The sequence below is a fragment of the Montipora foliosa genome, chromosome 6 (genome assembly GCF_036669935.1).
Source record: "Montipora foliosa isolate CH-2021 chromosome 6, ASM3666993v2, whole genome shotgun sequence".
Classification (NCBI taxonomy): domain Eukaryota; kingdom Metazoa; phylum Cnidaria; class Anthozoa; order Scleractinia; family Acroporidae; genus Montipora; species Montipora foliosa.
The window spans coordinates 37,554,261-37,566,760 of NC_090874.1; the positions used below are offsets into that span (position 1 = coordinate 37,554,261).

The 12,500-nt window shown below is 38.7% G+C and overlaps 1 protein-coding gene across 1 annotated transcript in view; it reads left to right on the top strand.

Annotated features, from left to right (window-relative positions):
* LOC138005505 (disintegrin and metalloproteinase domain-containing protein 12-like) overlaps positions 1-12,500 on the top strand; it is a 58,238-nt gene that overhangs the window by 9,851 nt on the left and 35,887 nt on the right. The window contains exons 5-15 of the mRNA XM_068851721.1: positions 1,852-1,934; positions 2,213-2,276; positions 3,469-3,517; positions 4,074-4,135; positions 4,948-5,013; positions 5,892-5,960; positions 6,649-6,818; positions 7,412-7,493; positions 8,490-8,574; positions 9,896-9,959; positions 10,364-10,463. Of these exons, the coding sequence (XP_068707822.1) occupies positions 1,852-1,934; positions 2,213-2,276; positions 3,469-3,517; positions 4,074-4,135; positions 4,948-5,013; positions 5,892-5,960; positions 6,649-6,818; positions 7,412-7,493; positions 8,490-8,574; positions 9,896-9,959; positions 10,364-10,463 (894 nt within the window). The remainder of the gene's footprint in view (positions 1-1,851; positions 1,935-2,212; positions 2,277-3,468; positions 3,518-4,073; positions 4,136-4,947; positions 5,014-5,891; positions 5,961-6,648; positions 6,819-7,411; positions 7,494-8,489; positions 8,575-9,895; positions 9,960-10,363; positions 10,464-12,500) is intronic.

Genomic DNA, 12,500 nt, shown 5'->3' on the forward strand with positions numbered 1-12,500 from the left:
TTTTCTCATCTTCAGCTTCGTTCAGGCTATTTTCTACTTCTTTGCGAATCTTTGACAAAGCAAGTTTTCCTAATTCCTTAGACTCCATATTTACGTGCTGCCAGCTCCACCAAAACATTCAAATCAATACTGCAAATTTTCGATTCAAGCTGAAGCCGGAACTCTTCGATTTCGGATCCCGCGGCCATTCTGACTCCCCTTTATGCAACTTGATAAAAATCTCTGTTGTTTTTCTCAATTCAACAATTTTGCACAAAACTAGAACAACTCAGCAAAAGCACCACAATCCATATCAAAACAATGTTTCCTTTCAAAATGCAAGTCAGTTCCCACAAGAATAGATGATTTATTTGCACCAAGCATCGAGGCCATGAGCAAGTGATGGCTGCACACTGAAAGCTTTCATTTTCTGCTGACACATGAAAACATCCTTCACAAACTTAAAAAGTTGAATATATCCCCACATTGACATGTCCCGGCAGGGTTGCCAAAAATGTAACAGGCAGGTTCTTGTGGAAGGCAAAAAAATAAAAGAAACAACAAGAAGGGATTTTGTTTAGTAATTGTATTCTTAAAACAAACCACTTCATGTCGTGGCCTTACATTCTTTTTTGATTCTTTATGGTGCAATTATGTCACATGACCAGGGACCAATTTTAAACTGTGAGGGGTAGGCTAAATACCCTTCCCTAAATTTACCCATAGTTGTAGTTTACTGTAACTGCACAATTTGAGTTAACTGTTTGTTCATCCCACGGATACACCCTTATAGGCGTCTTGTCTTGTGTTATTTTATAGACAATCCCCCTATTTGCTTGCTGTCCTTAAAATTTATGTGGGATCAATACTGAATAATTTTGCTATAGCTATTGTCCCAAAGATGTTTGTCTGTTATAGATGAAGTTAGAGATGTGTGATCACACATGTCATCGCTACATAAGTGTAGGAGCAGTGACACTGAAAATATTATAAATAGACTGGTGCTGTATTAAATTTTATGACATGTTTACATCATAATTATATTAAGCAAGAACTTAATACTTAGATGCTACTACATAAATGAAGACAATACTGTAGCTAAATGACGACTGTCTATGGTTCAACACTAAGGAGAATGACATTTCTAATCTTGGGTATCCTGTGCATAGGGTGGGGCTCAGCAAGGTTTTTGTTTTTTCGTTTGTCTGCTTTTTCAGTGCCTTCTTGAATTACGCCATGAGTGCATGACCTGGTCATGCTTACCCAGCTCTGTTTTTGATACATCATATGCATAAATGACAGTAGCTTGCTTTGACTTGCATCCTTCCCTAGCGCAGCAACGAGATGTGTAGAGAAAAATAAGAAAACACAAATCTCAAGTGATGAATGGTCAGGATTTCGTTAAATATGAGTATTGTGATTGAAAAAAATAGGCGTTATGATGCACATGACGTCTACAAAAGACAATTTTGATGGTCTCTCATCCAGATACCAACCCCGCCCGACAGGGATTAACTTCAGTGAATGATTGTCATGAGTCAGAGCATCTCAAAGGATTAAATGGGAAGACTGACGGAATCAATCTGTGAGTTGGTACTGACCGCTGTCAAGCTGAAATTGATGATTTGCAAGTCTTTCTCATGTATATTACTGTACTTTATTTACACAATAAGTAGATTATAGTAATATCCACAGCAATTCACGCTTTAACTTGCTGTGAAGTGATCAACATGTCAGCCCTTATGCCAATGTTACCCTTCTCCTTTGCTTCCAAATCGACTGTCAAACATACTTCAATATTCCACGATTACCACTTGTTAAGTTTGATACAAACCTTCTTTTTCTGTGATATTGTACTTTTTTCCCTTGCAGAAAAGTGACAATTGTTTTTATCAAGGGACTGTTCAAGGAGCACAACACTCCATTGTTGCCATCAGCACATGTCATGGAATTGAGTGAGTATAAACTAATATATAGCGAACTTGATAAAAAAATATTAAGGAGCTTATCTTAATGTGTTTTAAGTATGCAGCCCAATGGGCATTGCTGTGTTGACTTGAAATGAGTTGTATAACTGATATAATTGCAGCTCTCTTTTGCATAGAACACCTGTAATTCATTGATAAAGACAGCAATAACATTGGCCTATCTTGCATTTTGTATTGTTCTCTAAAAAAGTCATTGCATGAAGGAAATGGATAATTAACATGTATGTAACGTATTAATTTTGAAGGGGAATGGTGTATGATGGAAATGAGACATACTTTATTCAACCTCTTCCAGGAAAAACTGACCAAGTGAGTAATGGCATTGCTGAGATACTTCAGTGGCCCTCTTTACTGCATTTCCTACCTCAACAGCGTAGTCCCAACTCCTCCTAAACTGTGATCAGGCATTCTTTTCTTTAGCAAGCCTAGCTAAGAGGGGGCATGAAAAGTACGCCTGATACCATTTCTTAATGAATTGTCTGCCTGTAGTCCAGAATCCAGACTTACATGGATCTCGGATTGGCTTAAAAACCGCAAGCCTCACTCTGATTGGTTACAGCTTTCAAGTCATACTTCCGGTGACATTTTTTGATGTCTGATCAAATTATGGATGCAGAGAAAGATTTGAACAGTATGTTGACAGCTGAGCACTGTTGTCTCATCTTAAGGATTGTTATCAAAAATTTCTGAACAGATTATGCATCTGTAGACCATCTTTATTTCCTACAGGATTTGGCGAAAGTGTTATTTATCAATAATATTGATCCCAAAAGTTTTAGAAAAAATGCATTGTTCAACCTCCACCAATTCCAAAATGTCTGTAGTTGTGATATGTCCTTTGGAATACATTGGGTTCAAGCGATGCTGTGGGTCAAGGGTGTAAAAAAGCTGAATTGTGGAATTGCATGTATATTGCTGCCACAATTAGGGAATCAGTCGAGATTTACAGAAAGACAAATTTGACATTGTATACACAGAACTGCTGAACAGTGGCTTAGTGACACCCTTCTTGCTTCTGCTACAAATCCTAGACTTTCTCAATTTAGTCCATTTTCAGACTGTTGTACTGTTTATTATGTCTGATGAAATGAAGGTTCGGCTTTTCCCAAGATTTCTTCCCAACATAATTATTTTGTTCCTTGATGGTTTGATTGTCAAGCAAGATTTGCTGAAATACCTTGAATTATATTGGATGTAATCTGACCTCGCTGACTTTCAGCTAGGGTTCTATTTTGTTTTTGCCACTTCTCCATCTTTCCCTAAATTGCAACTTGCAAGTAACTGATTGGCTCACATTTGTAGTGTGACACAAAATAATATCACTCTTGACGTGTGTGCAGCAGATAACTTGGTTAGAAATTGTATTAGGTGTACTTTTTGCATCCATTTTAAAGGAAGGAATGCCTGAGCAGAGATTAACCGGCCGCTAATAAAAAAGCTTTGGCAACTTTATGAACACAGTAAGTGTGCTTGCAGCTTATTTCATTTATTCATCTTGCAGCACATAATGTACCGCCCGAGAGATATGGTTCAGGGAGAGAAGCAATGCGGTTAGTTGATCTTTTATCATGCAGAGATTTAAAATCTGCTGTATTATTTAAGGATATTATGAGTAACACTTAGTTTGATACGAAGAATTCTGCATATACGGAACTGTGTTATTTAACCATAAGGCTAAACGCTTTGGATAAGGTATGGCTCCAGTTGTTCAACAGCCAAATAACTTTATCCAGTAGGTATGTCACTATTCAGAGTATAAAATATATTTCTTGTTAAACATTGGCCAAGATTAATATTTTTCTTACACCCCTTTAACTAGATTTGCTTAGAGTGTGCATGTTCACAGTTACAAGAGAAAATACTGAAATCTTTGCAGAGATTGAAACTGACGAATAGTGACTTATCGACACGATAAAGTTATCCAGCTATTGAACAACTGGATAATACTCACGTTATTCAAAAGTCAAACTTATCTGCACACTTTGATAGGAATTTGGCATCCTTTGAATCTGCTATGTTGTAGGATGATTATCATTCATTTGTTCCATAACTTTCTGTTTCCTGGACAATTGAGTACAAATAAATACGTGGTTCGTGTTTTTGCAGGAGTAGATTATAGGAGTTCTGTTCCTGTTGTGGATGAACTTATTTCACATGGAAAACATCGGGTAATGAACTGTAGCTTACTGTAATTTATTAAATTTCATTTCATTTGTTGAACTCACATTGTCTTAACAAGCAAACTCAAATTGTCTTAACAAGCAAGCATGTAGTGTAAGATGTAAGGCTTGCCACTCGAATTAGAATGATATTTTGCAAAGTAGAAATACATGTTCTTTTTTCGTGCGGTGTGCAGCTTGAATTAAAACTGCAACAATTGCTCAGTGCTGACAGTGATGTCATTATTCAATAGTTGTTTTAATAAGAACCCAAGAAGCAACCTGAGAAGAATGTTGGAATAAATTTTAGTAGGATGAGCTTTCCATTATTTTTAACTTTTGGCAAATTTTAGAAAACACCATGTCTAATTCTGAACAAATTGGCCAACCTTGTGGAATTTCCATTTTCTCTATTTTCCACGACCTAGGGGCCATCAATGCTGGCTTTGTCATACAAAGATGGTTTTCGTTTCACCGATTTATCCCAGGAGCTCCCATTGAGTAAAATAGGCTGGCGTTTGATAGAGTAAAATCTAGAAGTCGTACTGTCAGGGGGGATCAGTTAAGAGGGGTAGGGGGTAGTTTCTGAGTGGACCTACTAGATGCTGTTAACCCATTCATCCCTGAAGCAACCACCATTGACGAGTGAAATAGTCTGGCACAAAACCTCACTGATACATGTATGACACTCTTGAAAGTGGTTTTGCCAAAGACAAAACAGTATGCCAAAGACGAAGCAGTAAAAAAATTCTTTGTCATAACTGTCAATGAAGATTGAATGACTTTCATACATTATAGAATTTTTTTGTGCTTTTTTTTAGGCCAGACGAAATCTGCAAAGTGAAACAAAATATGTGGAATTAGTCATTGTCAATGACCGTAGTCAGGTGTGTCTAGTTTATCACGCAATCACATTGATCCATAAATTCTATACATCTTACCCTTTTATGTTAGTGTAATCCAGAGCAGTAATTCTTGCTCAACTGACTTTTTAGTAGATTAGAGTAAGTGAATGGGCATAATTTTATTGGCACCTAAGAGACACATTAAAAGTTGACGAATATTGATGAAAGGGAAAGGTTCATTTCTCAACAGTTCACTTGACAATATATGAACTCTACGTACTAGACCTTTTTAAATTTTGAAGTGGGGAATGATCGTAGTCAGGTGTGTCTAGTTTATCACGCAATCACATTGATCCATAAATCCTTTTATGTTAGTGTAATCCAGAGCAGTAATTCTTGCTCAACTGACTTTTTAGTAGATTAGAGTAAGTGAGTGGGCATATTCGCACCTAAGAGACACATTAGAAGTTGACGAATATTGATGAATGGGAAAGGTTCATTTCTCAACAGTTCACTTGACAATATATCAACTCTACGTACTAGACCTTTTTAAATTTTGAAGTGGGGAATGCAAGAGGAATAATAATTATTGTCCTCTGTTAATTCATGTTAAATGGTTAAAAGCTATGAATGACGTATGTATCTTAACTTCACCCCTGCAAAGGAATGTGGTCTGACTAATGGTTTGACAACTTGCGAGGAATTAATCTTTATCAAATGGTCAAGTGATAAATGTGTTGTGAGGATCGTATAATTAGTCTGTATTGTTGATCTGAGTGGTCATCAGAAACCTTTCAGGGGTGAGGTGACAAGCAGTTCAAAGACCAGATCACCAATGGTTTGCTAACCTTGTAAAGTGCAGCAAGTCATGCCTCTCATATCTGAGTTCCTAAACATGATTTTTTGCCATAAATAATTAGTATTTGGACCTTAAAAGCATTGTTGGAGTGGAGGAGCGATCAAAGAATATAGCCAATGTAGTGGACTCTGTAAGTATAACGAAACAGTTTCTGTGACCCTAAAATAGGCCATTTGCCACCAAATTTCTATTTTTCCTTTTAAAGCAAGTCCAATAAGTGGATTTTGTGTGGTGACTAATTTTCGATGCGAGAACTCATCGCAGTTAATTAAGGAAGACAAGCAAGATTAAGCTAACTTGAGAAGTTAAAAATGGAGGCTCAAAATGTGACTCGTGCACTTTTCTCTTCCAAATGAGCTGTCAAGACAATTTTAACGATGTGTGCAGGTTCATTGATATGAATTTATATATTTACCTTCATACAGAAATAAATTCAATTTGTCACATGAATAAAACCACTTAAAACGACTTTAAACCGTTTCCCATCTTTTAGGCAAGATTTTACTCCTGTTTTTTTCCACAACGAAAAAGAGGCTTTTTTTTCAGTTGTATCAACCGTTCCTAGCCACCGTGCATCTTTCACTTGACCTGCTAGTGTTTCGGAATCATGGAATATGTCGATGCTGCGGGGGCCTTAGCCGCCTTCTGTGTGGAGGAGCTTTGTTTAGGGTATTGTCAATTTCTAGGTGGCGTTCAATTTCTGGCAGTGTGTTTGCTCAGTTATGATAAAACTGGATGGGGCCAAAAAACGTAGGTCTCTTGGGGGTGCCTGTATTTCGAAGGTTAATTTCTTTCGCTGCCTTGGCAATATTTTACAGCTCTTTCGCCCGATGAACATTCGTGTGGCTTTAACAATGGTTGAAATTTGGCACCAACGTGACCTCATCGAAGTTGTTGAAGACTCAGATGCCTGTTTGGATAATTTCATGGTTTACCGGAACGGAGACCTCTGGAAGAAACAAAAGCACGACAATGCAATGCTTTTAACGTAAGCAGTAATAATGTGTCGCGATTTGATATACGATTTTTCGCCACGGTCAATACGTTTCTAACAGAATTGTCGTTCCAAGCTTCCAACTCGTTCGGTTTTTGTATTGTATCATTATGTCGTTTGCCTTCCACTTTTAGAGAATAAGAATGAGCAATAAATTGAATTGCACTTTTGGAAGTAACCGTCGTTGCACCGCCTTTAAGGGTAATTCTTATTTTGGGCAAGTACACTTGGAATTCACGTCAATAGAGAGACGACCATGCAAGCGAGGGTTATGACAAGAAAGACGGGAGTCAATCAGACTGCAAGGGTTTTAGTAGTACACCAAGCACCAGTTGTTCAAAAGGTGGATAAGGGTGCTATCCAGCGATAAATCACCATCCAATAGATAACGCAATTGGTTTCGCTATCAGTTATCCACTAGATAGTGATTTATTTTTTAACAACTGGGCGCAAAGGGTTTGTACTAAGCAGTTAGCGTTATACAGACGCCAAAATACTAAATACTCTCTCTCTTTCTCCACTGGCTTGTTGCTACGGTTTTATTGGCAAAAATTGAGGTGTTTAATTGGGCTCTTTCTTACTTTCAGGCATCGTTCCTTTAAAGGTTCAATAGTTGGTAAAGCAGCTGTGATGGCAATGTGTGGCCGCAAATCTGGCGGAGTTGTACAGGTAGAGTTTGGAAAAATCCCATCATTGACCACATAATACTTAACTTATACTCGGTATAAAATACACAGTTATATGTATCCAGTTCGGTAAAATAATTTAATTAAGGTTTTGTTCTGCTTCGCACCCCTTTTTATAATAGGCCTTTTGCAACTAACGATCACATGGTACAAAATCCGCCGTGCTGGAGGGCAAGCTCATTATTATTCCCCCACTGGGACATTAAAACAAGGACAATTCAAGCTTGACTGGTTCAGGTCTCTTTGTTTTAATGTCCCAGTAGGGGAATAATAATGAGCTTGCCCTCCAGCATGGCGGAGTTTGTACCATGTGATCGTTAGTTGCAAATGGCCTATTGTGAAAGACGATGGTTGAAACCATTTAGATTCCGTGACACTTCGATTACAAGTAAGTTTGTTTAGATTCCATGACACTTCGATTACAAGTAAGTTTGTCCACTCCAAACCCGATACGTGGGTCACAACAGAAGCTCGACATACTCTCTAACGTTAGGTGTTTGACCGAGGGACGTAAACTGATCGAGGATATTCAGTTTTTCGTATTCGGAGAAAGTGGCTTAGCTCATACTTTTAGTTGTCCCCTCCTGGCTAAGAAGACTTAAAACTTATACGTAAAGGAATTACGATGTCAAGTCTGCTGTATCCGAACACGCTAAGTACACGCCAGGTCACTCCATCGACTGGGCCAATGTAAAAACCATTGTCCCGGAAGACTACCTTCTTTTACGTAATCTCCGCGAGGTCATCAACAGTCATTTACGATGACCTGCAATGACCTGTCGTCATCAGTGTTATGATCTCCCTCCAAGGTATGGAGCAGTTTTGCAGCCTTATCGAAACGAGTTTGCAATCCCAGTAACCATCACTGAACAAGGAATTTGGATAGATTTGGAAAGCTGTGTGTAACTTTGAAGAATTTTGTTGGAGAAGACGGATAATTCTTTTTAATGAATAATTAACTTTCTTCCAATTTCGGCAGGATCACACTTCAAGTGCTGCAGCTACTGCAGCAACAATGGCTCATGAAATGGGACATAACTTTGGAATGCTTCATGATGAAAATAGTGAGTTATCATTAGTCCTAACTCGTCAACGACACACATTTCAAGTTTCTTTCATGCCCTGTTCACAGTAATGTGTTTTCGAAAACTCCCGTTTTCTATTTGTTGAAAACACAGCATGAGGAGTTTCCACGCTAGCGCTTTCTTGTGTCTTCTCATTTTTCGGGGAGAAAACTTCATTGACTTACAGTATGTTATCCCTTGATTTGTGTTGTATGGTTTGCCAAGGCGTGTTATTTCACCGTGTTGTCAAATTTAATAGTAGACTGTTTCGATGTGTGGTCACTATTATGGAAAGGAACCAAAGTGGGTGTTTCACAGTATTCTCTAGCCTATCCCTGTAATGCAAGCGTTGTACATTCATGTCAACATAATTTTACAATGACTGCAAAATTCTCGCGCGCTCATTGGCTAATTTTTATTGTCAATAAGCGGACAGACACATAAATTTATAATTTATGCGATAATGACGCGATATTGCTCACGTCAGATCGAAGTTTCTCGCATTTTTGTCCCGTGCTCTTCTCGTGTTTTGACTTACTTTTGATCCCTCTGCCTTTTTGTTATTGTAAAAAACAAATTGATGTCAATTTTTCATATGTCTGTCCTGTTATTTACAGTGAATTTCGTCATGACATTGTCAAAGTAGTCTGCAGATCCACTCGGCTATCGCCTCGTGGAGCCATAGCTACTTTGACAATGCTATGACGAAATTCATGATCAATAACAGGACAGACGTATGAAAAACTGACATCAATTTGTTAATTCGATTGAGTATGGGCTAGGAGGTTATTGTAAGTTGTGTATGCGTTATTAAGAGGACGTTTTAGCACGCGCGTTTTGAGACACATACGGCAACCGGAACAGACCTGTTTTCCCCTCTTCACAGAACCACATTTACATTGCTAAGTATCTTTGCTCCATTAGAGATGATTAGTATAAAAATCTGGGTGACACCACTGTCTTGGCGCGCGAAAGTTTCTCTTCCGGTTGCCGTCTGCTTATTTTTTTTAATAAGTTCACCACGCGTTCCTCTGGCTTAGACTGAAAGTGACGGTTTGCAGCTTTGTTTCAAAGAGTTTCCATTTTGCCTCTCCACACGGAAGTGGAGGCGTTTTTAGACTTCTCTAGCCATGGACCTGTTTTGGAAAGTTTGATTAATTTCATTGGCTTGAAACCTTTTTATTGTAGATGTTGGGTTAGTGCGTTTTTGCATTATCGTTGAGCCCCTTTTTCCCAAGATTTTTGTTTTCGTTTCATGGCCTTTTAAAGATAAACATTGTCGACGAAAGTGTTAAAAGGCGAACTTTATTATTTTGTTCAGTTGAAGGCTGTAAATGTGATTCACCGGCCAAAGATCAAGGTTGTATTATGTCTGAAACAGCCAAGTAAGTTGTTCATATTTCCAGCTTTTGACTTAGGTGACTCTCGTCAGATAACCTGCGACCAGGCTTTCTTTTTTGTTGAACGGAGAGAATTCCTGATGGGTGGTGATTCGTCAGACCATCCAGGTGTTAAAGTGCAGAGAAGCTCCTTGTACAGACTTTACAGATTCCAGTGCGGAAAACGCTGAAGAGTGTGAAGGGCTTGTGAATAGGACATTATTCTAAGCAGTTAAAGGGAACTTCATAATATGTTATTTGGTCTGCCAACATTGAATGTCTTTTGCAATCTCCCAAAGAAGCAGAGCACTTCTGTCACGTTATACAGGCTTGAGGCTTAAATAAAATTCATTTCCTGATTCACCTGGCTGGCCGAATCATGGAGTTTACAGCAGTCGTTTTTTTTTCAGGAGCAAACCGTCAACGGAATGGTCAACATGTAGCTTGGAATCATATGGAAAATATTTGAAGAGAGGGATGGATTCGTGCTTGTTCAATACGCCGGCACCTGTAAGTACTCGCTGATTTGAGGGGAAAGTAGCAGAAAAAGTAGTCTCCTCCGCAGCCGTCTTTCGGGATGTCACGCAACGCTCCCCCGAAAGAAACGGCTGCTCACATTGAAGCCACATTCCTTTCCTATTGTTTTGACGGTCTATTAAAACAACCAAAAAGGTGAGCCATGCAATTGAGTGTGAAGGAAATCATTCATTGCGATTTTCTGGAAGCCCCATGCTTGGATTGAAACGCCGAAAAAATCGAAAGAGCATTTATTTTCGGCGGCAATAGTACCCGTAATTTTGCAACAGTATACAGTACTGGAAACTATTTGTGTATTTGCCTGGTTTCTGTCCGCTGATCGAATCTGTGTTTTGACCTAGGCAAAACCTTATCTTTCGTAACAGAAAGCCTTGCTATTACCTACAATCTCAGACAAAACTGTTGAGACAGTGACACAAATTCACCTTCATTTTTACACACCCCTACTTACTTTCCCCTTCCCACTCCCCTCAGTCAATGTTGCTGAGTATTGTCATATGTTCTACAGTATATTTCCAACCGAGATAAATCAACATTGAGTTTGAGGGGATGGGAAAGGGCGGCCAGCTTTTTGGCGGAACATTTGGATAAGTTGTTGGAGTACCAAAAATGTCGCTTTGTCTCAACAGGTTTTGTCCGAGATTGTAGGTTTTTTTCCGACGCGGTCAGATTTTGACTAGACATTTGTTTGCTTTGGTTTCTGCTCTGTTTTCATGCATAGTGGCAGTTGAGAATACGTGAAATTAATAAAATTGCGCGTACATGAAGACTTGGTTTTGAAGTCAATAAAAATATCGACTAATGTGATTATATTTACATCCTTTCATTCTTTCGGTTGTCCACTTATTCTTGCGCTCATGGTCAACGCGGTCGCTTTGAAAAATACAAACAACAGACCCGCATATTTGTGGTGATCGAGCGCATTGATGAAACGAGAGGTATTAATGCTCGAGTTGCACGGTGCAGTTCCAGAAAATGGAATGTAGCTGTGATTGGCTCAATCCGAGAAATGAATGTGGTTCCAATGTGAACAGCCATTCCTTTCTGCGGAGCGTTGCTTGACATCCCGAAAGACGGCTGCGAAGGAGACTACAGAAAAAGCGGACATGTTTGCATCTCAATCAGTAATATATGTGACTGAGCACGACACTGTCGGAGACTTCGTAATTTAGTTTAAAGGACAATGTTTTCATTTCTTAATTAGCAACATTGATTGATGTAACCTTCTCATTTAGCAACTACCAATTAAATTGCGTGATGCGTTAACAAAAAACTCCAAAATTCCGTTGCTTTAAGTAGGGTAGTTTTACACACCCATTGTAAAACGAATGCAAGAGATATGTGATTACACGCGTAGTTGAATCTCAGTCGAGTGTACTGATTGAGATAGAGTTCGATAGGTCATAACCCCTTGCATATAAGTAGGGCAAGGTTTACGAAAAAAAAAAAAAAAACAAAGTAGACAGGAGAGGGCGTTTATATTTGTCTTCAGAGGATATCACCTTTTGTGATCTGCGTAAGTCTTCTTATCATTCGAAAGCCTAATTCAATAATCGACTTTTTTAAATATATTCAAAAGACTGCCAAAGGTCTATAACCGTGGTCGTGCGTCGGTAGGAAGTAAAACACGAAAAACTGGTTTTATCAAACGAGTGAATAAAGGCAGATTAATCAGCCAAAAAAAGGGCCAATTTGCATGCAAACAAACGAATGCTAAAATGGGGGCCATTTTGGAATAAGGTATATCGGACGAAAATAAATCGTCAATCAGAGTGATCAGCTTTCCGCTGACATACCTGGATCCAGAACAACTTTCCTCCCACATTGTAGATAAAGTTTTGCAGGGGACCAGAGCCAGTCAAAAACAGAGAAATGATTTAGATGTGTAGCGATGAGGGTCTCCATGTAAACTTAGAGCGGTTTTCAAGTGACTGTGGAAAGTAATCACGCGATTCCGATTGCTACGCTCATCAATTGGCTTAAAAATCTCGAGCCAGATTATCAACCAAT